Source organism: Lacerta agilis, chromosome 3 (assembly GCF_009819535.1).
Source record: "Lacerta agilis isolate rLacAgi1 chromosome 3, rLacAgi1.pri, whole genome shotgun sequence".
NCBI lineage: Eukaryota > Metazoa > Chordata > Lepidosauria > Squamata > Lacertidae > Lacerta > Lacerta agilis.
In genome coordinates, this window is record NC_046314.1 from 8,713,634 (window position 1) to 8,737,526 (window position 23,893).

The 23,893-nt window shown below is 44.9% G+C and overlaps 1 protein-coding gene across 2 annotated transcripts in view; it reads left to right on the plus strand.

The window, feature by feature from the left end:
- Window positions 1–1,671: 1,671 nt before the first annotated feature.
- SIL1 (SIL1 nucleotide exchange factor) overlaps window positions 1,672–23,893 on the plus strand; it is a 50,470-nt gene continuing 28,248 nt past the window's right edge. Inside the window, exons 1-6 of one of the 2 annotated variants that reach the window (XM_033142803.1) lie at window positions 1,680–1,781; window positions 7,184–7,253; window positions 11,063–11,176; window positions 11,479–11,614; window positions 12,337–12,457; window positions 18,611–18,719. In XM_033142803.1, the coding sequence (XP_032998694.1) occupies window positions 11,069–11,176; window positions 11,479–11,614; window positions 12,337–12,457; window positions 18,611–18,719 (474 nt within the window). In that variant the 5' untranslated portion in view covers window positions 1,680–1,781; window positions 7,184–7,253; window positions 11,063–11,068. Of the gene's footprint in view, window positions 1,782–7,183; window positions 7,254–11,062; window positions 11,177–11,478; window positions 11,615–12,336; window positions 12,458–18,610; window positions 18,720–23,893 lie in introns of both variants that reach the window. The other variant, XM_033142804.1, reaches the window with a different exon arrangement.

Sequence of the window (23,893 nt, forward strand, 5' to 3'; positions counted from 1 at the left end):
CTATACCACACTCCATCTGATATTACAAGGCGGTTTACAATATAAAAACACAAAAATACATATCATCGTAAGAAACAAAATACTAGTTACAGCCGTGTTGGTCTGCCATAGTAAAAAAAAAAAATCATTCCAGTAGCACCTTAGAGACCAACTCAACAAACAAAATACAGTACTGTAACCCACCACTACACAGATTAAAAGGCCATAGGTTGTTTAAATAGGCTTGAGAAAATCAGAGAAAGAGAATTGTGGAGTTGGAAGGAACAACAAGGGTCATCTCCAAACCCCTGCAATGCGGGAATCTTTTTGCCCAATGGACCCTGAGCAGGGGTGCAGGGGTCAGCAACCTTTTTCAGCCGTGGGCCGGTCCACCGTCCCTCAGAACATGTGGTGTGCCGGACTATATTTTGGAGAAAAAAATGAACGAATTCCTATGCTCCACAAATATCTCTGAGATGCGTTTTAAATAAAAGCACACATTCTACTCATGTAAAAACACCAGGCAGGCCCCACAAATAATCCAGAGATGCATTTTAAATAAAAGGACACATTCTACTCATGTCAAAACACGCTGATTCCCGGACCGTCCACGGGCCGGATTTAGAAGGCGATTGGGCCGGATCCAGCCCCCAGGCTTTAGGTTGCCTACCCCTGATCTAGTGCTGTACTGACTGAGCTATCTCATCTAATTATTATTATTTTTTGAAGTGGAATTTTAAATCATAGCTGTCAACTGGGAAGGTTGACAGCTATGAATTTTTTGCCTGGCACCTAAAGGTATGTAGTGGAGGCACCAAGCAAGCCTCCCCAAGGAGAGCATTGCACAATATTTACGGAGAGTGAGTTCCACTCAGGTCAGCAGAACTTTTTCCAGAACGCACGTGGTTGAGTTTACAACGTTCGCGTTACTACTTAGGATTAAAGTAACAGCGATGTATTTTTTTAAAAAAACTAGTATTTAAAATAATCAGGAAGACTAGACAGGCAGCAGATACAGAAGTTAGATAAGATATAGCAACAGATGAAGTAATGTTAAGGTTAATAGATAAGAGAAGATGATTAGTTTATTAATATGAGAATATAAAAAGGTAAAGAAATTACTAAAGGTGATTTATAAGGAACACAGACGGAGGACGTGAGGAAGTCAACATACAATGTTATAAAAGAAGGATGGTTAGAATTAAATGTGTTTTTATTAATTTTGTTTTGTATTTTGTTGTAATGTTTTTCTTTTTATTGTATGTATTGTTTGTTTATTGCTTAATGTACTGTTAAAAAAACCAATAAATTTTTGAAAATAATAATAATAATAATAATAAAGTAACAGCGAACAGCGATGTATTTCGAATACAGGGCTGGAGGAAAAGACTCCCAGCCCTGCTAACTGGGGATGATGGAGCTGTACAACAGTTCGAGGAAACACGGCACGGTCCTCTCTAGTTCTTTCTTATATCTGTGTCAGCCCCTACCGAGGGGGCGTGGCTCCCGCTCATTGGGCGGAGCCAGCCACTCGCCCGCCCGCCCCCTTCGCGACGAAGGCGAGAGGAAGGTGGGTGACGCGGCCGCTCTTGATTGGCGGAGCGTGTTGCCTTAACTTTTACCGAGTACTCGCGGATCGGGGGGGAAGCGGTTGATCTTGGAACTCCGCCGACTGTTCCTCCCTTCTTGCAAGCGGGCTGCTGGGCGCTCGTGCATCGCAGCGCCTCTCCCCGGGGCTGAGCCGGACGCATTGCGCAACATTCTAGTCCTCAGTGAGGTCTTGTTCCCAACCTGGGCTGCAGGTAGGAGCTCGCAGTCCGCTGCGGGGCTGGGCAGGGGCTAGAATAACGGGGATCCGGTTATGGAGAGACCTTTTCGTGAGTCCCTCCGTCTCCTTAGAAAGCCAGCATTTCGAGGTTGGGGGGTGGGGGGTGAAGAGTAGCCGCCCTAGGACCCTTCTCCTAAGATTCAGGTTTTCTTTTGTTTCCCCTTCCATAATAACGGCGAAGTTTTCAATATTATTACTATGAGCCCCGTTGCCCTTTTAAGATCACACACAAGTTAGACCAAGGCATATACCGGTAATAAATCTGATGGGATAGCTCAGTGGGTAGAGCATGAGATCTCAGGATTGTCGTGGCTTCGTGCCCCATGTTGGGCAAAATAATAATAATAATAATAATTAATAAATTAATAAATTTATTATTTATACCCCTCCCATCTGGCTGGGTTTCCCCTGCCACTCTGGGCAGCTTCTATCAAAAAATTAAAAATACGTTAAAACACCAGTCATTAAAAAGCTTCCCTAAACAGGGCTGCCTTCAGATGTCTCCTAAACGTCAGATAGTTGTTTATTTCCTTGACATCTGATGGGAGGGCGTTCCACAGGGCGGGCACCACTACCGAGAAGGCCCTCTGCCTGGTTCCCTGTAACCTCACTTCTCGCAGAGAGGGAACTGCCAGAAGGCCCTCGGTGCTGGACCTCAGTTGCTGAACGATGGGGGTGGAGATGCTCCTTCACATCTACTGGCAAAATATTTCCTGTATTATAGAGGGTTGGGCTAGATGACCCTTGGGTCCCTTCCTTCCTTTCAACTCTGCAGATTTTCGTGGGGATTTGATGGTAATAAGGAGAGGATTGGGTGGCTGGTGTAGAAGCATCCTTGTGCCTGTTACTCCTCTGCAGCCTTTCTATTGGGAAGGAAAGGGGGAGCAGGTGGTGGATAAGTAAGGGTTTTGCCTAGCTTGCTTGTCCTTTTTCAAAGGAGCCCATTCTCTTTATTTTCTGCGTGGTGATTGTAGCAGGCCTGTGACATGACTGGACTGGTCGAATGGCGGTCTAGTACTTTTAAAAGCACAAAACGGCACGTGGACTGAGAAGATACTATTCAATTAGTCTGGAATTTATTTTATTTTTTTAGTAGCATTTATACCACACACTTTAACCAGAAAAATTCAGAGAGCAACTTGCCGATCAAGAAAAAATAACATCCACGCTTAGGTTGATTACCAAAAAATGCAACCTTTTTTGTGTGAAATAGTGACATGAACTTTACAGTACATTGGTACCTCTAGTTATGAACTTAATTTGTTCCGGAGCTCCGTTCTTAACCTGAAACTCTTCTTAACTAGAGGCGTGCTTTTGCGAATTTTTATGTAGCTTGCTTGTGGCTGCTTGTATTTTTCTTAACTTCCAGACTCACTGTGTATTTTCCTCCCTTTATTTCATGATTCCTGCATGTAGAATTAACAGGCAGCTGGTGTTTGATGTTTGTGTGTGTGTACATTACTGTAGTCATTAAAACCTGCTTCCGTAATTGAATTTTCTTATTCCGGCCCTGCCCAGTCCATTAGTGTCCTTGTGAACATGTGGTACAGCTCTGGCATGTCACTAATTTTTGAAACCCTTTGCTTTTTAATGATATAGATATATAGAGCAACTTGCAACAGAATTTAAAAAAACACCACACAGTTATTATTAATTAAATTCCTATACCGCCCTTCATCTGAGGATCAAGGGGTGGTTTACAGTATAAAAGCACAAAAATACGTAACATAGTAAGAAAGGAAAAGAATAACTCTGTATACACAGTTTAAAAGGCTATAGATGGTTTAATATGGCATCATAGATGCAAAACGCAGAATGCCAAAATGGTAGCAGCATAAATATCAACATTTAGATTCTGTTTGCAAAAGAGCAGTGTACAGGATTCACAAGGCCTAGCAGAATAAATGAGCTTATATTAGTTGCCTGAAGTTGGAGGCAGTGGAAAAGCCTTGCTTGGGTAGCTTTCCAGATGTTTTAGGCTAGAACTTCCATCAACTCCAGCCAGCATGGCTGGGGGTCAAGGATTATGGGAGTTGCAATCCAACGACATCTAGAGGACATCGGGGAAGGCTGATCTAGAAATTAGTGGGTGCTGTTGTGTGGGTGCTCTTAGTCCTGGGGGAGGGGGGAGCCTCCTTGTGAAGGTAGTCCTCATCTCTCCATCTGGTCCTCAAAACTCTTCAGGTCACCGGCGCTGCCTTGCACCCTTTTTTGGCCTGTCTGGAATGTGTCCTTGAATTCTGATACAGTACTTGTTTAGATGGATACAGAGCAGTGTGTGACTCTGTCTCTAGAATCTAGCCTACTCTACAAAAGTAAAATTTGTGTGTTTGGCTTGTAGGCCAGCTCACCCACAATCATGTGGCCTTCAGAAGATTATCCAGAAAGGAATGTGGCCTGAAAAAGTTATCTACCCTTGCCCATCTCCTTCTCAGGTCATCTTGAGGGGTGGAGTGATTCAAGCCCTCTTTAAGCAGCGTTTGAATTAGCCAAGCACATTTTGCACCTGTCTACTGGTCGGCAAAGTGATGTCTTTGCTTTTTAAGATGCTGTCTAGGTTTGTCATTGCTTTTCGCCTGCTTCTTGGGAGAAAAGCAATGACAAACCTAGACAGCATCTTAAAAAGCAAAGACATCACCTTGCCGACAAAGGTCCGTATAGTTAAAGCTATGGTTTTCCCAGTAGTAATGTACGGAAGTGAGAGCTGGACCATCAAGAAGGCTGATCGCCAAAGAATTGATGCTTTTGAATTATGGTGCTGGAGGAGACTCTGGAGAGTCCCATGGACTGCAAGAAGATCAAACCTATCCATTCTCAAAGAAATCAGCCCTGAGTGCTCACTAGAAGGACAGATCCTGAAGTTGAAGCTCCAGTACTTTGGCCACCTCATGAGAAGAGAAGACTCCCTAGAAAAGACCCTGATGTTGGGAAAGATGGAGGGCACAAGGAGAAGGTGAAGACAGAGGATGAGATGGTTGGACAGTGTTCTCGAAGCTACTAACATGAGTTTGGCCAAACTGCGAGAGGCAGTGAAAGATAGGTGTGCCTGGTGTGCTCTGGTCCATGGGGTCACGAAGAGTCGGACACGACTGAACGACTGAACAACAACAACAACAACTGGTCACTTGAGACCAAGTGAAGATGCCCGGGTGGCAGGATGGTGCCTGATGTTCTCCACCATCTGAAGGTGCATGCCTGGCGATCCTTGGATCTGGAGTGTTTTCAAACAGTAATACTCCATCCAGTAGAATTCTATCACTTATATTTTGTCCGCAGAATCAGAATGAATTTCAGGGACCTAAATGCCATTTCTGCGCAGCCTGAGCAAAAGCAGTCAACCATGTTAAAGTTAATTGTTGCCGCTTGTCTTCGGTTGCCCCACCCCAGCTGTGACGAATGTCCATATGTTATGAATGGTCCATGTCTCCATTAAGAAAAAGAGGGAGGAATAGGCCAATTTATATGTGAATGGCCCCTGGAAGGAATGACTTTTCTTCTTTAAGTGCTCAAAGCTCTTAACCTAGCTCAAGGTTGTCATCTGAACTAACCAGATGTTTAACTCAATCATTTGAAAAATAAGACTTTAGAGCTGTCTTGCACCAAAATGGCAACTAGACATTCCATTTTGGCCACTGTAGCATTGGATTAAGGAGCCATTTGGCGCATCGCTTATAAAACTTGAGTTTCTAACGCTGCTCTTAAGTCCTCTTTATGGTCTTGGAGCTGCTGCAAGAAAGCTTTCCCCGCCATGACACGAAGGTAACACCATAAACCCCAGGCCATGTAGGAGAAGTCCAAGCTGGAGTTCCATCCTGTGCCACCATTGCCCCAGATTTGGAAGGGGCAATGCTGGGGTGGAAGGAGCGGCAGTGTGGCCGTTTGCCACGTAACTTGGGTCTTTTGACATTTACTTGGGAAGATCCGCACCAGGAGCAGGTTGAGGTGCCTTTTGACACAGCTCCGAAAACCGAACTTGGGCAGTATTTGCATAGGCAACACACCCACTTCGTTTTGAACAGAATATTCTTAAAAGTAAAGGGACCCCTGACCGTTAGGTCCAGTCACAGACGACTCTGGGGTTGCGGAACTCATCTTGCTTTATTGGCCGAGGGAGCCGGCGTACAGCTTCTGGGTCATGTGGCCAGCATGACTAAGCCACTTCTGGCGAACCAGAGCAGCGCACGGAAACGCCGTTTACCTTCCCGCCGGAGCGGTACCTATTTATCTACTTGCACTTTTTGGCGTGCTTTCGAACTGCTAGGTTGGCAGGAGCAGGGACCGAGCGACGGGAGCTCACCCTGTCGCGGGGATTCGAACCGCCAACCTTCTGATCGGCAAGCCCTAGGCTCTGTGGTTTAGACCACAGCACCACCCGCATCCCTAGAATAGTTTTATGATGCCACAATTATAGTGTCATGCTATCCTGATGGTATTATGCTACCCACTTTCCTTACTGCTGTGACACTTACTTAAAAATCATTTGGTTAATATCCCTTCCAGTGTGTTTCCCCCGTTCGTTTGTTTTTCATTCCCTTGTTTATAGCCCTTTATATTTCTCCCTTGGTTGTTAGTAAGCTGCTTAGCATTCCCAGAAGTGTTATGGTTTTTCTAAGGGAGCATAAAAAATACATTTGGGGACCATTTTCTCTTTCCCTAGCCCTTTGCGTACAGGATGCCCTGTGTCTTGTAGTTAGTTGAAAACTGGGACTCTTTCTAGAAACTTTGGAATCATTTAGTAAATAATCTCTTTTAAAACATTAACAGCAGCATTAATTAAGGAGGACTAAGTGAAGTCGTGTTTAACTTGCGTTTTCTACACACTTGAAAAGCCAATAGTTTTTGTTACTACGGTAAGTTTACCAGTCTACGTTTAAAACAGTACCTTAGGCCAGTGTTTTTCAACCACTGTTCCGCGGCACACTAGTGTGCCGCGAGATGTTGCCTGGTGTGCCGTGGGAAAAATTGAAACATTACTTTATATATAGTCAATATAGGCACAGAGTTAATTTTTTTTTAACATTTTCTAATGGTGGTGTGCCTCGTGATTTTTTTCATGAAACAAGTGTGCCTTTGCCCAAAAAAGGTTGAAAAACACTGCCTTAGGCTGCAGTCTGCACAGAGGCATGGTAAATGAAAAATGGAACATATCGTAGACTTTTGGGCTTATGATATAATTTGGGGAAAGTCTGTTGAAGTTGCAGCTGCTGTAGAAATGGGACAACGTTCTTGTAGGTACTGTTATGTTTGGTCTAGTTCATTTGTGGGTTTGGGCGTTAATCTTACTAGTGCAGTATTGGTGGTTGGGATTATGATTCAGTGTGGAAAGACGAGTTTTCTGTGCCTCCTGAAATGGTGGTTTTCAAACTTTTTTCCTAGCCTCAGCGAAACCTTTCTACATCGCTACTCTGATGAGGAACCCCTGAATATAGAGTCCTAGAGGAGAGAGGTACAGTATATATATATATATATATATATATATATATATATATATATATATATATATACACATATACATATACATATATATATATATATATATATATATGTATGTATGTTTTATTTGGAGGTTCTGTACCGCGATGATGATTATTGTGGTTGTTATTATTAATTTAATTTCTATACCACTTTACTTTTAAAGAAAAAAAAAGTGGTTTCTGCTTCATCTACTGCCCTCATCTCTTGCTTTTTAAAATTCTTAATAAAACTTCACATAATTTGGCTCTTGGGATCTGATGCGTGCATATGTCAAACTAGGATTCTGGTAATATCCCATGGTGCCTGCTCACATAGGTAAAAGGGGGGGGGATTTTCATAGGGGAAAGAGCAGCCTGTGCAGAATGCCTATGTGTAGAAGGTTGTTGTTGTTCAGTCGTTCAGTCGTGTCCGACTCTTCGTGACCCCATGGACCAGAGCGCGCCAGGCATGCCTATCCTTCACTGCCTCCCGCAGTTTGGCCAAACTCATGTTAGTAGCTTCGAGAACACTGTCCAACCATCTCATCCTCTGTAATCCTCTTCTCCTAGTGCTCTCCATCTTTCCCAACATCAGGGTCTTTTCCAGGGAGTCTTCTCTTCTCATGAGGTGGCCAAAGTACTGGAGCCTCAACTTCAGGATCTGCCCTTCCAGTGAGCACTCAGGGCTGATTTCTTTAAGGATGGATAAGTTTGATCTTCTTGCAGTCCATGAGACTCTCAAGAGTCTCCTCCAGCACCATAATTCAAAAGCATCAATTCTTCGGCGATCAGCCTTCTTGATGGTCCAGCTCTCACTTCCGTACATTACTACTGGGAAAACCATAGCTTTAACTATACGGACCTTTGTTGGCAAGGTGATGTCTCTGCTTTTTAAGATGCTGTCTAGGTTTGTCATTGCTTTTCTCCCAAGAAGCAGGCATCTTCTAATTTCGTGACTGCTGTCACCATCTGCAGTGATCATGGAACCCAAGAAAGTGAAATCTCTCACTGCCTCCATTCCTTCCCCTTCTATTTGCCAGGAGGTGATGGGACCAGTGGCCATGTGGAAGGTAGCTGGATGCTAGTCTTGTTGTTCCTGATCAATCAGGACGGATTTGGCTGAGAAGAGCAGGGTGCATTGGTTCAAAGGAACAGCGTGGCTTCCCAGAATTCACCCCACTTGGGGGTCATAGGGATTGATAGGGGGTGTGGGGGCACCATCACTGGATCGCTTGGGTCACAACCAGCCTACCTTATAAGACAGTTCTGTAAGCGAGGCCATAATGAAGCTCTGTTATCCTCTCCCTTCTTACTGGGCTACTGGTGATGCCTCGGACATCTTCCAGTTTCAGTAGCAGTAGTGGGGCAGTATGCTACTACCGTTGGACAGTGTTCTCGAAGCGACTAGCAGATATGAAAATTGGGAATCTTTAGACGTGGTTGATGGAAGTCCAAAAAATATAAATATTGTATGAAATATGAAAGCATGTTAAATGATGTTTGGAAAATAGTTGTAAAAATCCCACACACACACATACTCTGAATTAGGATGAAGCCAATTAGCACCAAAATAAAATGGGAGAGTAAAACAAAAAAACAAAACAACCCCCCCCCCCAAAGAGATTGGCCATTACTCAAGTTTTACAGGGAATGGAGGGTAGGAGAGAGAGAGACGTACCTGAGCGCCACACAGGTGAGTGCCAGGCATCAGCTGTGCTCAGGTGGAGAGTGGGGGGCTTAAGCTAGCCACTTCGTAAATGCCAAGTTTGCACAGGTATGGAGAATTAAAGGAATCGTGCTAGGATGCCGGACGACAGCCCCTTTAAAAGAAGGCTGTGTGAATGATGAACTATATGGAGCTTGCTGAACTGACCGGGAAACTCCAAGACCAGAGGGATGACGTGGTGGAGAAAGATTGGAAGAAATTTAAAGTATATTTAAAGAATTATGTTAAGATTAATATTTAAAATAAGCAGGAAGATTAGACAGGCAGCAGATATAGAAGTTAGACAAGATGTAGTAATAAATGAAGTAATGTTAAGGTTATTAGATAAGAGGATTAGTGTATTAACATGAGATTATAAGAAGGGAAAGAAATTACTAATGATGATTTTTAAGGAACGCAGACGGAGTGGGCATGAGGAAGTCAACTCACAATGTTATAAAAGAAGGATAGGTAGATTTAAATAAGTGTTTTTATTTTAAAAAATTGTATTTAGTGGTAATGTTTTTATTGTTCGTATTGTTTGTTTATGTATTGTTAAAAAAATTAATAAATTTTTGAAAAAAACGAAAGAAGGCTGTGTGAGAATGGGCCTGAAGGGGCACCTGAAACCTGGCTGTTAAGAGTCACGAATATGACTGAAACCATGCCTCCTCCCAAATTTCGGTGCAAGTTTCCTTTCTAGGCAGGTTGACCTGTTTGGGTTTTGACACGCTGTTGTTTGCTTCTGCGGTCTGGTCCCGCAGACCTGCCCTACCAGTGATAATAGCTGAAATCATTCCGGTGGGCTGTAATTTGTAGCTTCTCTGTCTCCATACATGCTGAAAGCATGGGAAAGCAGTAAATAGCAGCTATTGATAGGGCACAATCATTATACCATCAAAGTCACTGCATGGGTGGGGAGACCATCTATGCTTTTATCACCCAGAGAGAAAACGCATTCCGGAAAATAAGCCTCTTAAACTCTCCCACATGTTGTTGTTGTTGTTATTATTATTATTATTATTATTATGTGTCTGCCCAGACATACAAGAAAAAACAAAATGCCTTCAACTACTCATGGGTCAACATAGGCTGTGCCCTATGTGTTACACAATGTATATTGTAAAACTAAATCATTTATTTAAATGCATGTTTTTTTTAGCTTTCATTTCCGTGTGATCCGGTTATGTGTAAATGTCTGGGAAAAGAAGCTTAGGATGTAAAATTTGTGGAGGGGGTAGTATTTACTGCTTCAAAGGTAAAAGGACCCCTGACCATTAGGTCCAGTCGCGGACGACTCTGGGGTTGCGGTGCTCATCTCGCTTTATTGACCAAGGGAGCCGGCGTACAGCTTCCGGGTCATGTGGCCAGCATGACTAAGTCCAAGCTGGAGTTCCATCCTGTGCCACCATTGCCCCAGATTTGCAAGGGGCAATGCTGGGGTGGGAAGGAGCGGCAGTGTGACCGTTTGCCACGTAACTTGGGTCTTTTGACATTTACTTGGGAAGATCCGCACCAGGAGCAGGTTGAGGTGCCTTTTGACACAGCTCCGAAAACCGAACTTGGGCAGTATTTGCATAGGCAGCACATCCACTTCGTTTTGAACAGAATATTCTTAAAAGTAAAGGGACCCCTGACTGTTAGGTCCAGTCACAGACGACTCTGGGGTTGCGGCACTCATCTCGCTTTATTGGCCAAGGGAGCCGGCGTACAGCTTCCGGGTCATGTGGCCAGCATGACAAAGCCGCTTCTGGCGAACCAGAGCAGCGCACGGAAACACCGTTTACCTTCCTGCCGGAGCGGGATCTATTTATCTACTTGCACTTTTGACGTGCTTTCGAACTGCTAGGTGGGCAGGAGCAGGGACCGAGCAACGGGAGCTCACCCCGTCGCGGGGATTCGAACCGCCGACCTTCCGATCGGCAAGCCCTAGGCTCTGTGGTTTAACCCACAGCGCCACCCGCGTCCCTACATTTACTGCTTAGTGGCATTCTTACATTCTGTGGAGTATTGCTGGCTTGTAAAATTGTACAATGCTGTGAAGGTCACAAGGTGAAATGGCGAGGAGTCTTAATTCATCTACTGTCTTAATTTCAGGTTGCAATGTCTCGCAGCATCTGCGTTCCACGATCCAGTGTCGTTAAGCTCGGTTTGGTGGCTTTGCTGCTATTTGTAACGAGTTTCCCGTCGTGCTTAAGCGACAGAGTTGCAGTGAGTGTCTTTAATTAACAGAATATTGAGAAAGCTCGGGGAAAGTTAACTAATCAGAATGAATTTGTGTCGGCAAGGTGGGTTTACCCATTTGTATTCTTTTGTAGTTTTAACTCTGTCTGTCTGTCTGTCTAGCACGGGGTGGGGGGGTAGGAATCCTCTGTTTTCAATGCAAATATTTAATCAGCTATTTGACTGAGTGCTTAAAAGGCATTCTAGCTGGTATAAAATTTTGGATTTTTTAAAACCAACGATTGAACCTGTATACAATCCTAAGGCACAGTTGTATCTTATTTCCGAAGGAATTTGCTCTCACAGAAAAAGTTGGTGATTCGAAGGAAGAGGACAGTCAAGAGGCAGCAGTAGAGGAAAGCGATTTTGATTCCGAAGACTTGGAAGTATTCTACCCAACAAATCAATGGCAAACTGTCCGGCCAGGTAATTTAAAGCTGGCAAACATTTTTTTTTTTTTTTTGAAAATGTAATTTGTGCTACTCAAGAGAAACTGCAATGAAACAGAAAGAGGCTGCATTCTACTACATCTTGCACCAAAAATGCCAATAATTTTTCAAACACACACACACACAAAAATCCTTGCATGTGCACCTTAGAGACCAACTAAGTTTGTTCTTTTTATGAGCTTTCGTGTGCATGCACTCTTCTTCAGATACCAAGAAGTGTGCATGCACACGAAAGCTCATGCCAAGAACAAACTTAGTTGGTCTCTAAGGTGCTACTAGAAGGATGTTTTTTATTTTTTATTTTGTTTTGTCTCTGGCAGACCAACACGGCTACCTACCTGTAACTGGAATAATTTTTCAGTTTACTCCCTGTTCTGTTAGGAGACCTATCTAATAGCCTGGACAGAAAGAGATAACAGAAGCAGTTTAAATCAGCTGTACTCAGCTTCTTTGAAGGAATAACCCAAACATCAGTAACCTCCTGCTTGTTTCCCTCACACAGAGAAGCATTCAGAACCCTCTTGAATTAAGTAGATTCTGGGTTCCCCCATGTTTCACTGACTTTGACTTCAGTCATGTTTCATGATTTCTAATCCGCTGCCTTTTGCTGTATAATTTTGATAGAAAATGTTGGTCTTGAAACGAAACACTGAGAAGAAGAAATGTGTGCTAATTTATATATATTATTATTATTTGCAGGTCAGGCTATTCCTGCCGGCTTACATGTGCAATTAAATCTTCAGACAGGAGAAAAATTAGCCAAGCTTCCAGATAACGAAAATAAGAAAAGTGACATGAAAGACCCTCAAAAAAGTAAAGGGTACGGTAGCTTCAGACAACTCTATTTTTCTAAGCAGAAAGCAGGTGAACTTCTGTTTTCCCTGCCGCTCTTTGAGGGGAAATGTTAGACAGTTTGGGATTTCCATAAAGTCAGGTGGGCCACCTGTGACACATGTGGTTTGTGGGGCCTCCAACCTCGTTTTTTGCAGTTCCCTGATGCCTCCTAGAGCTGCTCTATTCTTCAATTCTGTCAGTGGAATGGGTAGTTGGTGTGTGAGCCCCAACTCTTTGGGTTCCTTTTCCCCCCCCCCATCTCAGCAGAGTTAAGTCTTCCTGCATCTTCACAACAGCAGCAGCAGTCTAGCCCTCTCTTGGTGAAATCCTGTGACAGGAGTAACCACCTCACCCCGTCCAGTTCTTCTCTATAAAGTATTTATTACAGTCATACCTCATGTTACGATCGCTGCGGGTTACGTCTTTTCAGGTTGCGCTCTGCGCAAACCTGGAAGTACCGGAACAGGTTACTTCCGGGTTTCGGCGCTTCGCGCATGCGCAGAAGCGCCAAATTACGTCACACGCATGTGCAGACGTGCCGCTGCGTGATACGAACGCTGCGTGTTGCGGACGTGCCTCCGTCACGGGTTACGTCCGCAACCCGAGCATCTACTGTATTCCCATTACAAGTTGCACAACGCTACTGGTCTACATAGAAAATAAGAAACAGAACTATGTACAGATCTCTGCTCCCTTCAGCTATCGGGCCAGAGAGACAGGCTCACAGACTTTCACATATTCTGGCAGCCCCACTGACCCAACACTGAGTGCCTCATGCTCAACTGCATCTCTCCAGACACACCCTGAGAAAAACACCTGTTGCTTGGGAGAATTCTCATTGCTAAGCAGATGTTTTAGGCATGCCTCAAGGATAGGCTTCCAGGCTGTGCTCCAGGCTTGTTTCAAGTATATTTTGGCAATACAGTGGTACTTCTGGTTGTGAACGGGATCCGTTCCGGAGCTCCGTTCGCAACCAGAACGGTCCGTAACATGAAGTGCCGTGTCTGCGCATGTGCGCGATGCGATTCGGCGCTTCTGTACATGCATGTGACATCATTTTGTGCACCTGCGCAAATCGCCGAATCCGGAAGTAACCCATTCCGGTACTTCCGGTTTCAGCGTGTTTGTATCCTGGGACGAACGCAACCCACAGCAGCTGTAACATGAGGTATGACTGTATAGTCGTACCTTGGTTTTCGAACAGTCTAGTTCTCAAATGTTTTGGCTCCCGAACACCGCAAACCCGGAAGTGAGTCTTCCGGTTTGCAAACTATTTTTGGAAGCCGAACATCTGACGGGGTCTCCACGGCTTCCGATTGGTTGCAGGAGCTTCCTGCAGCCAATCGGAAGCCACTCTTTGGTTTCCGAACGTTTTGGAAGTCAAACGGACTTCCGGAACGGATTCTGTTTGACTTCCAAGATATGACCGTACGTCAACATGGGTAAGGGCCCAATTTGGGGTGACTTCCTCTCTTCCTGTGCTCTCCCCTCCAGAGTATCCCTCTACTCTTGGAAGCAACTTTTGATGAGAATGGAGGGGGAACCATCGAAAATGGTCCCTCTCTCCATTTTGTTGGGGGATACCTTCCATCGGTGGAGGGGCAGCACGCGGATGCCTCCCCATGTGGTAGGTGGGGGAGGTTCACCAGGAGTTGATGTAGTATCAAGTGCAATTTTTGAATTGCGGGAAATCGAATCATCTCCTCGCAAGCCAGACCCGTAGATCGGAAATCTAGTACAATTTGTTAAGGAACTGTGCAAACGGAGGCATTAGGACATAAACTGGGAAAGCAAGTCAATACTGTGGAGTTTGCTACAGGATGTTGAGAATGTCTGTCCTTTGTTGGGCTGGGTTGCCAGTCCTCATGAGCATGTGGGGGCCATGGGGGCATTCAGGCTTAGCAAATATCGTGGGACTGATGAGTAGAGAAGAAACAACATTGTCAACTTCATATAACAACTGGCCGAAGAGAGAGATTTTCAAGAAGTGCAGGGGGAAATCTGAAGATGGAATTAGCAATTCATCAGCGCTCAGCCCTTTCCTCTGAAACACTTGAAAACTCGCGCTTTTAAATGTTGTTCTTTCTAAGCTTCGGCAGAAACTGTTGACTGTCAGCAGGCCTCGCCGTTTGAAGTGATTCTCCCCCCCTCCCCTTCCTCCAAGGGAAATATGAGATGTGTGCATCTATGACAAAGGGAAATTTATTACAGAACAGCTCGGGCTCATTGATATTACAAACAAGCCAGATGGTGGTGTCCGTGTGTCGCCTTAGACTTAATCGTATAATTACCACGAGGGAAGTCAGGTTTGCTTGTGATAATCTAGGATGACAAACAGGATTCTCTCCTGCCCTCCCTCCTTCTGCTTTGAAGATGTGCTTCTTTATTTCGGGATGCACTGAGAATTTTTGCATACGCCTTCTGGATTGATATGTCTTTGGGTTTGGACCTGAATAGGGGGAAGTGCTCTCCTTTATTTGAGAAGCTGTTTCTCGAGGGGAATTGCCTTTACAGTTCTGAAATTAGCAATGGATCAGGGCGCATGTATAGTTCAGCAATATCAGTCCTCCTTGTCGCAGCAGCTCTCTGGGATCACAGAGTGGGGGCCTTTCCTCAGTCGCTGGGGATGGGACCTGGCTCCTGCTGCTTGCAGAATGGCTTCTTTGCCACTCAACTACCTGTATAACACAAACTCAAGATTGAGAAAATGGGGGGGAAATTGCCCGGGGTTGTGGAGCTTTTTTTGGGAGGAGATTGCCCAGAGTTGCCGAGCTTTTTTTGGAGGGGGGTTTACCGAAAACCGCTCACCCGCAGGACCGCCACAGACTATCGCATGCGCATCGACGGAGCCACCAATCGACGAGAGCCAGTGTGGTGTAGTGGTTAAGAGCGGTAGACTCGTAATCTGGTGAACCGGGTTCGCTTCCCCGCTCCTCCACATGCAGCTGCTGGGTGCCCTTGGGCTAGTCACACTTCTCTGAAGTCTCTCAACCCCACTCACCTCACAGAGTGTTTGTTGTGGGGGAGGAAGGGAAAGGAGAATGTTAGCCGCTTGGAGACTCCTTCGGGTAGTGATAAAGCGGGATATCAAATCCAAACTCTTCTTCTTCAGTCGTTGGCAGGCTCACTGAAAGCAAGCGCCCGCCCAATTGCCAATAGCCAACAGACTTTGCCACACCCACCAATCACCCACAAAAAAGCTTGCGGCAGCCACCTGTTGCCCGTCCCACCTCTCTGCTATCCATGTATAAGACGACCCCCAATATTTAACATACTTTTAAAATAAAACTTGACATGAGTCAACAGTGTGATGCAACAGCTAAAAAAAGCCAATGCAATTCTGGGCTGCATCAATAGGAGTATAGCGTCTAGATCAAGGGAGGTAATAGTACCACTGTATTCCGCTCTGGTCAGACCTCACCTGGAGTACTGTGTCCAGTTCTGGGCACCACAGTTCAAGAAGGATACTGACAAGCTGGAACGTGTCCAGAGGAGGGCAACCAAAATGGTCAAAGGCCTGGAAACAATGCCTTATGAGGAATGGCTTAGGGAGCTGGGTATGTTTAGCCTGGAGAAGAGAAGGTTAAGGGGTGATATGATAGCCATGTTCAAATATATAAAAGGATGTCATATAGAGGAGGGTGAAAGGTTGTGTTCTGCTGCTCCAGAGAAGTGGACACGGGGCAATGGATTCAAACTACAAGAAAGAAGATTCCACCTAAACATTAGGAAGAACTTCCTGACAGTGAGAGCTGTTCGGCAGTGGAATTTGCTACCAAGGAGTGTGGTGGAGTCTCCTTCTTTGGAGGTCTTTAAGCGGAGGCTTGACAGCCATCTGTCAGGAATGCTTTGATGGTGTTTCCTGCTTGGCAGGGGGTTGGACTGGATGGCCCTTGTGGTCTCTTTCAACTCTATGATTCTATGAAAACAACCCTGTCTTCTACACGGAAAAATACGCTGCATCCCTTCCCAATGTAACTTTACAAGGAGAGGAAGTGACAGCATGGTGCCGGCCCTACCATTGCAGTCATATGGCACCCCCACCCCTGACATCCCTGTGTAGGGTATGGGTGTCTGAGCAGGGGACCCTGTGTGTATGATTTGGAATTCTGTGCAGGGAGGGGCTCAGATTGCCTGCTGCATGCTTAGACATGGGGGCAAGGCTTAGAAGCATCAGGGATAGGGATAGCAGCCTGCCCCTTGTACTTGTGGGTCCCTCTTTCTTTCTTTCTTTTTTTAAAAATCACCATTATTTTTCATTTCATTTCTATACCGATTTATATTTTTAAGGGGTGGGGGGAATTCTCAAAGCAGTTTACAACCTACATGAAAACATCCAATAAAACAACCCGGAAAGAAAGTCAAATATAAACCACAGAATTGTAGCATTGGAATAACCCACGAGGGTCGTCTATTCCAACCCTGTGAAATGCAGGAATCTCTTGACCCGACGTGGGGCTCGAACCCATGACCCTGAGATCAAGAGTCTCACGCTCTGCCGACTGAGCTATCCCAGGAAAAGTATGCCTTCAACATAATGGGACAGGAAATGGAAATATTATCTTAAAAGATTTAGAATGAAAGATTGTAAAGGGAATGCCCCTTCCGCCCATAAGAAGGGGGGGGGGGTTGCAGGCAGGCATCACGAGCCCTGCACGTGCTCAGGGGATGGGGTCACCCCCTGGCACTAATTGGCCGAGCCGTGGGTGCGGTGCCCAGGCGGCCGGCCAACTGGCGCGGTCGCTTTGGGTGTGCCTGCTGCACTTAAGCAGGGCGCATCCAGGGCTCGGTCTCTTGCCCTTTCCTGCTCCTCTCGTCGCGTTTTCCCGGCCCACCCCCCCTTTTAGTTTAGGTAGGATTTGACGCTGCTATGGACTACGGTTGGTCGCCGTTAAGGGGCCTGGTAGGAATTTTCCCACTTGGCAAATTGGCTCCACCTGGTGGTTTTCGCCTACCTCGTAGCAATTTGTCACAACTTTGGTTTGGCGGGTTAGGCATTGGATTTTAGGGTAGGTTGGAAAGGTGGGGGGGGGAGGACTGGCCATCACCTCCCCCCCAAATGGCTGAAGGGTACTTCGGTAAAGGAGTTCGGTGGGGCGTGGCCACTGTCCGGAGCCGTGGAAGGTGAGGGCCCCAGGCACGCCCCATGGCAGTGATCGCAGGGTGAGTCCCTAGCTGATGTGCAGCAGCAGGGGCTCACCCATCCGTGGTTAACCCTTCCCGGACTGCCAGCACGACGTACTGGAGTCGGATATAGTCGGCTGATCCAATGCCTAAGCCAATACCGCTCAACATCCGTAACCAATAAAGTTGTGGCCATTTATTTGCCCATTTGAACCTTACATATGGTGTCTTGTGTCTTATTTCTCCGGGGGAGGGATCGGGTCCTTGACATGCAACTGCAAAAGGGACGGCAGACTTGACTGGCAGACTCGCTTGGTCTGCTTGATGCAAATTTCCTTAGGCACTCCCTTTGATTATTTTAGAAGCTTTCCCCCCCCCTTTTTGATGAGTGGGTTCATTGGAACAAAATTCACAAAACAGTGGCTTCTTTTGTTCTCTTAAGATGGACTGGAATGTTTGCTTCCTTATACACGCAAGGCATACCCTCGAAAACAAAACAAAACTCTTCTTCAGTTTCATATATATTTTTGGTAGGTTTATATATCTCTCTCTCCCCCCCCTCCCCAGTTGTTTATCTGTTACATTTGAAAATGAGCATGTTTTTGTCTAGAGTTTAATAGTAAGACTTCCATGACTGTGAACATCTGGCTTTTGCCTTGGGGAGGTGACTAACCTATTTTATTTGTTCCCAGACGAGCGCTTTAGGGAGATACAATTAGAACTTAGAAACGTTTTAGCATGTTATCAATTTATGCACTTGCATTGCCAATTCCCAGCTTTTTATTGTTAATTATTATTATTATTATTATTATTATTATTATTATTATTATTATTATTATTTTAAAAAACTCAGTAGTAAATGAACGCAAGATCGAACATTGGCTGTCTGTCCTGTGCTAAATAAATTAATAATCAGGGCCTGGATTTGGGTTGCCCATCAAATATTTGTCTCTTCCTCAGGGAGGATCAATTGTTCATCTGTGTTGATGAATGTTTTTTTTTTCTTTTCTGCAAGGCTGGGGCACATAGATATCGACCCGAGTTCATTTACGACGCAAGAACTCAAGAAGGCTTTGTCTAAAATGAAGAAAAGCATGAAGACAGATGATGCGCTGGCTCAAAAGGTAGCATCCGAGAAAATGCGACATAGCGTTGAAACATAGCAGACGTAGCACTGAAAGCATAGCCATTATGTTCTTAGCTCAAAATGGGGAAAGCGGATGAGGGAAGCCTATACTCTCTGAGGCAAACTCAACTCAAAGCAGAGTTGCTATGGGATTTCGGGAGTCGGAAAATCTGCCGCAAATACGGAGCTTCCGCTTGAAATTTCATACGAGATTTGTCAAACTATGCTGCCTGGCAAGAAATGGGAAACGCAAGCTTCCAGCACAGACTCTTTTTGCTTCGGGAGACTCCTGAAAATTTCTGCTTTCGTTTTACAGTTGTTTCTGTCTCTTTTTTCTAGCGAGGTGTGGTGTGTGGAGGGAAGCATGTCCCTCTCGCTTTAATGAACAATTTCCGGCTTCCACGTTTAGATGCATTACCAGGCTTTGGTTTTGTGGTGGAATTGCGGGAATATTGGGGTTCAGTAACCCAATACTCTGTGGGTTCGGCCTGGATGGCCAGTGAAATCCAGACTCAAAACAGGACGTTTCTGCAGGCATTGCAAGGCCAGCGCGACACAACCTCAGCCAGCACGTAGTTGAGGGATGGCACACCAAATGTGAAGAAGCTGAAGCATTTAGATACTTATATACTGTCCATAGGCAACATTGCTTTCTTCTACTAGCTTATATTGATTTAATCACGACTTCCGGCGGCGACGCAATCGCCGGGTGGTCGAGGGCTGCTTCGGGTCCGAAGCGCCCTGTCCATCCCGGGGGTCAGGAGCCCCGCTACCGCAAAGCGGGGCTCCGGTTGGGGTGCGGGAAGAGCGTCCCGCACCCTGGGCTCCCCGGCAGCGCCCGCGGAGGCTCCGAACCCTTCCCTCGCTCCCCCTGTAAAGGGGGAGTGGGGGTGAAGGGACAACCGGAGCCGGGCTTCGGGGACATGCCCCAACCGGGATGCAAATGCGGCGACAGAGCCCGCGGTGAGCGTCTAAGTTCTACCTGTGAAGAATGGAGCTAAAGGAACCCGGTGGTCGTGAGTAAAGAATTTGAGTGAAATCGTGCTTTTGGGACGATCCGGGGGGAAGGAGAAGGGCAGCCTGCCTCCCTCCCTTCGAGCTCAAGAATCTAACCAATCTGAGTGATTACTGCTACAGAACTGGCTATAATGTATTTAAAATTGACACATGAGACTGGCAAACTTTTCTTTCGGGAAGCTAATTAGAGGAAAATATCTCCATTTAAAGTTGCGGTATTTGCGCTCCAGCTCAGGAAAATGGCGACGAACAAAGAGGGGAGTAGAAATATGACACCCACTTCCTCCTCCTCTGCCAGTATGTTGGGCTTCGTCCTTGAACTGGTATTGAACTCTGGACTAACGGATGAACAGAGACTCACTGCCTTGAAGGTGGAACTGCTTTGTAGAAAAGTCAAAGTCTTGTGTGGGGGTCTGAAATGGAACCAATTGCCCACAGAGGAGGCTTTTAAAACTTTTGACACTTTGGAAGAATGCCTTGCCAAGGAGCTGAGAGGGTTGATGAGTGAGCTACTTCGGAGAAGAAATTCGCTTTCTGGGGGTGGCAGCCCCAAGGCGACGTCAAGATTTCTTATATCCAGTCCCCGAGGTGTGAGCTCGGGGGCCAGGGACAGAGAATTAAGGTATTTACAAGAAGAAAAGGAATGTTACAAAGAACCGAAGAAGCTGAGAGATGATGAGATGGATACCTCTGAACTCGTGGCAAGGAGAGGTTTGGACTGTGCCTGGATCTGTGGACGTTTGGAGAGGGAAGCTACATGGAAGTTTAGTGTTGAAGCCACCAGGAGAAGAATAATGGACAGAGGGGGTGTGGGGTGAAGCATTAAGTAAAACTTAAGGTAGCCTGATATGGTAAACTGAAATCGGAGGGTGAATACTGTCAACAATTTTCTGTTATATTTTTTATTTGAACATGAAAGGAGATATTTCAAGTTATCATGTTATTAGCAGCAATCTTAAGGATAGAAGAGATAGATTTGATCGAATGAGCTGTGAAGATCTGTGAGGTGGAGTATAAGTAAAGTAAATTTAAGTGGATTAAGTTTATGGAATAAGAGGATTGAGATCAAGATGTAGAGTTGTATTTTTAGTAAAATGTTGAAGATATAATTGATTGTAATTATACAACTGAATTTAATTTCTTTTTTTCTTTTTTAGGAGAAATGGTTATAAAATAGATTAAGGATATAAACTCGAAGGTGAAAAGGCAGGGGAAGTCAATAGTCAAGATATGGAAATAGAAATTTTTTTTTTAGAAAGATGCAATAAGAAAACTTGACATTGTTTGTATTTGTTTTATGTGTTTTGCATTTGTTTAATTGTAGGTGTGGGTGTGGGTATATGTTGTTATAGAAAAATGCCAATAAATTCTTATAAAAAAAAAATATATATTGATTTAATCACAAGGCATAGCAACTGTGTGGTGTAGTGGTTATGAGCGGTAGACTCGTAATCTGGTGAACCGGGTTCGCGTCTCCGCTCCTCCACATGCAGCTGCTGGGTGACCTTGGGCTAGTCACACTTCTTTGAAGTCTCTCAGCCCCACTCACCTCACAGAGTGTTTGTTGTGGGGGAGGAAGGGAAAGGAGAATGAGACTCCTTCGGGTAGTGATAAAGCGGGATATCAAATCCAAACTCCTCCTCCTCCTCCTCCTCCTCCTCCTCCTCCTCCTCCTCCTCCTCTCCTTCTCCTCCTTCTCTTTCCTTCCTTCTCTTGTCCTTGGCGGTTATAGGAATAGCTCACGCGTACATGTTTGTTTCGTCCTTCTCTCGTGGTTCTGTTGCGAACACCGCTTTCACTTGCTCAGCCTTTCTCACGCACATTTTGGTTTTTGTTCTATAATTCAATAATTTCCGCAACAGCGTAAGCTGCCAATTAGGAGAACTTACCACTTTGATGGCAACCTATAGCCGTATCCCGCTGTGTTTCAGATGGGAGCAATGTGTTCAAAACTGAACAGCTTAAAGAGGATTTAGGGGAAAAAGAAAAGAATCTTGGGCAGCACCCAGCAAACCGCAAGAGGAAATGCTCTGCTTTCTCATGGGAGCTTTTCATTTCCCTCACCGAAGCTTCAGCTTCCCTGCCAAGGTGCCGGTGGGACTCTGGTGCAGATGTTTAACTGATAATCCATCACGGCCAGTCCCATCATTTGAAAAATAAAATATAATAATAATAATAATAATAATAATAATAATAATAATAATAATAATTTATTTGTACCCTGCCCATCTGGCTGAGTTTCCCCAGCCACTCTGGGCGGCTTCCAACAAAGATTAAAAATACATTGAAATGTCACACATTAAAAACTTCCCTAAACAGAGCTGCCTTCAGGTGTCTTCTAAATGTCAGGTAGTTCTTTGTCTCTTTGACATCTGAAGGGTGTTCCACAGGGCGGGTGCCACTACCGAGAAGGCCCTCTGCCTGGTTCCCTGTAGCTTTGCTTCTCGCAGTGAGGGAACCGCCAGAAGACCCTCGGAGCTGGACCTCGGTGTCCGGGCAGAACGATGGGGTTGGAGACATTCCTTCAGGTATACTGGACCGAGGCCGTTTAGGGCTTTAAAGGTCAAAACCCGCCTTACCCCAAAACGGCAAAACCCTGAAACCTCTGGTTATAGAGCGGTATAGAATAAATAAATAAAACAAACAAACAAGACATTCCATTTTGGCGACTGTAACCTTGGTTTAAAGAGCCATTCGGCACCTAGCTTGCATATCGTGAGTTTCTAACACTGCCCTTGAGGCAAATAATAACAATGCTCTTAAGAGAGACAATGACGACATTGTTTTACTTGGTCTAATATCCTGACCTTTCTATTAATTATCCATGATTTGCCAGAAAACCAGTCCTAAGTGATGGAATACTCCAATTTGCATGGCAAGAGATGCTGTTTTTCCCCATCATTTGGATAGGCTGCCTACAGTTCAGACTATTAGACTTCGTAAACTGATGGAGGTACTAACAACCTAGAGCAGAAGTGGTTAACCTGTGGCTTTGCAGATGTTGTTGAGACTCCTTTTTTCATAGATTTTTTTTATTGGCTTTCAAACAATTTAACCAATTCAATTTCAATACGATATTCCCTTAAGGTTTTTGACTTCCCATCCTTACTTCCATGATGTTTCTGTTCAAATCTACTGCCATGAATGTAATATTTCTCTAAAACATATATCCTACGTTACATTCCTTTATCATTCTCAGTCCTTTGCTTGTATTTCAAGTCCTGCCCGCAGTTTCATTTTACTGTAATATTTTCCTCAGATAATCCCAAAAAGGGTCTCCATTCTTTTCTTCTTTTTTGTCTCTTATTTTTGCCATCTCCACATTGTCCAGTAATTTCAAAATCCACCCCTCTTTTGTTGGAACTTCTTTCCATTTCTGTGCATACAGAATTCTGGCTGCGGTAGGAGCAAACCTAAATAGTTTAACCAATTTTTTTGGGGGGGGACACGACCCCTGGGCCTATTATTCCCAAAAGAAAATGCTTCATGCTTTTTGAGGGGGTGACTTCTTCCTCACCACCTTCTTCAATTCATTATGTATCATTTCCCGAAAGCCTGCCACTTTTTTTTTTTTTTACAATTCCACCACACATGGAAAAAGATGTTGTTGAGACTCCTCACTCGCAACTGCCCCAGCCAGCCTGGCCAGTGGCCGTGGAAGACGGGCGTTTTAGTTCAGCAACGTCTGGGAATGCCAAAAAAATCCCCCCCCCCCTCCAGCCTTAGGGAATGGTGGTTAATTTTCAGTTCTCTTGCTACAAAACATTAGCAAAATGATCCATGGCTGCCAGTTAAGTGTAGGTTCCTTAGGAATTCATTATCATTTTTCAATGCTTTGGGGCCTGGCTGTGATGCCGAAAGTTATTTTAGGCTCATGGAAGGTTTTTTTTTTGCTCTTGAACCTTATATTTTTTTCATTTTAGGAAGAGGCTCTTAAATCAGCAAAAAATTCGGAAGCTGTAATGCAGCCCCTTCACCTTGGCCCATTAATACTCATTAATATGAAGCTCAATTACTGGTATTCCCTGAATGCTTAGGGTTAAAGATGACGTTGCTGGAAATTGTCAGTTAAAAACGTATTGGGAATAGTCTCCAGCCCCTTGTGTGTGAAAGTTTGGAGGAAGTCCCTGCCGGCTTTTAGGTAAAAGACATCTT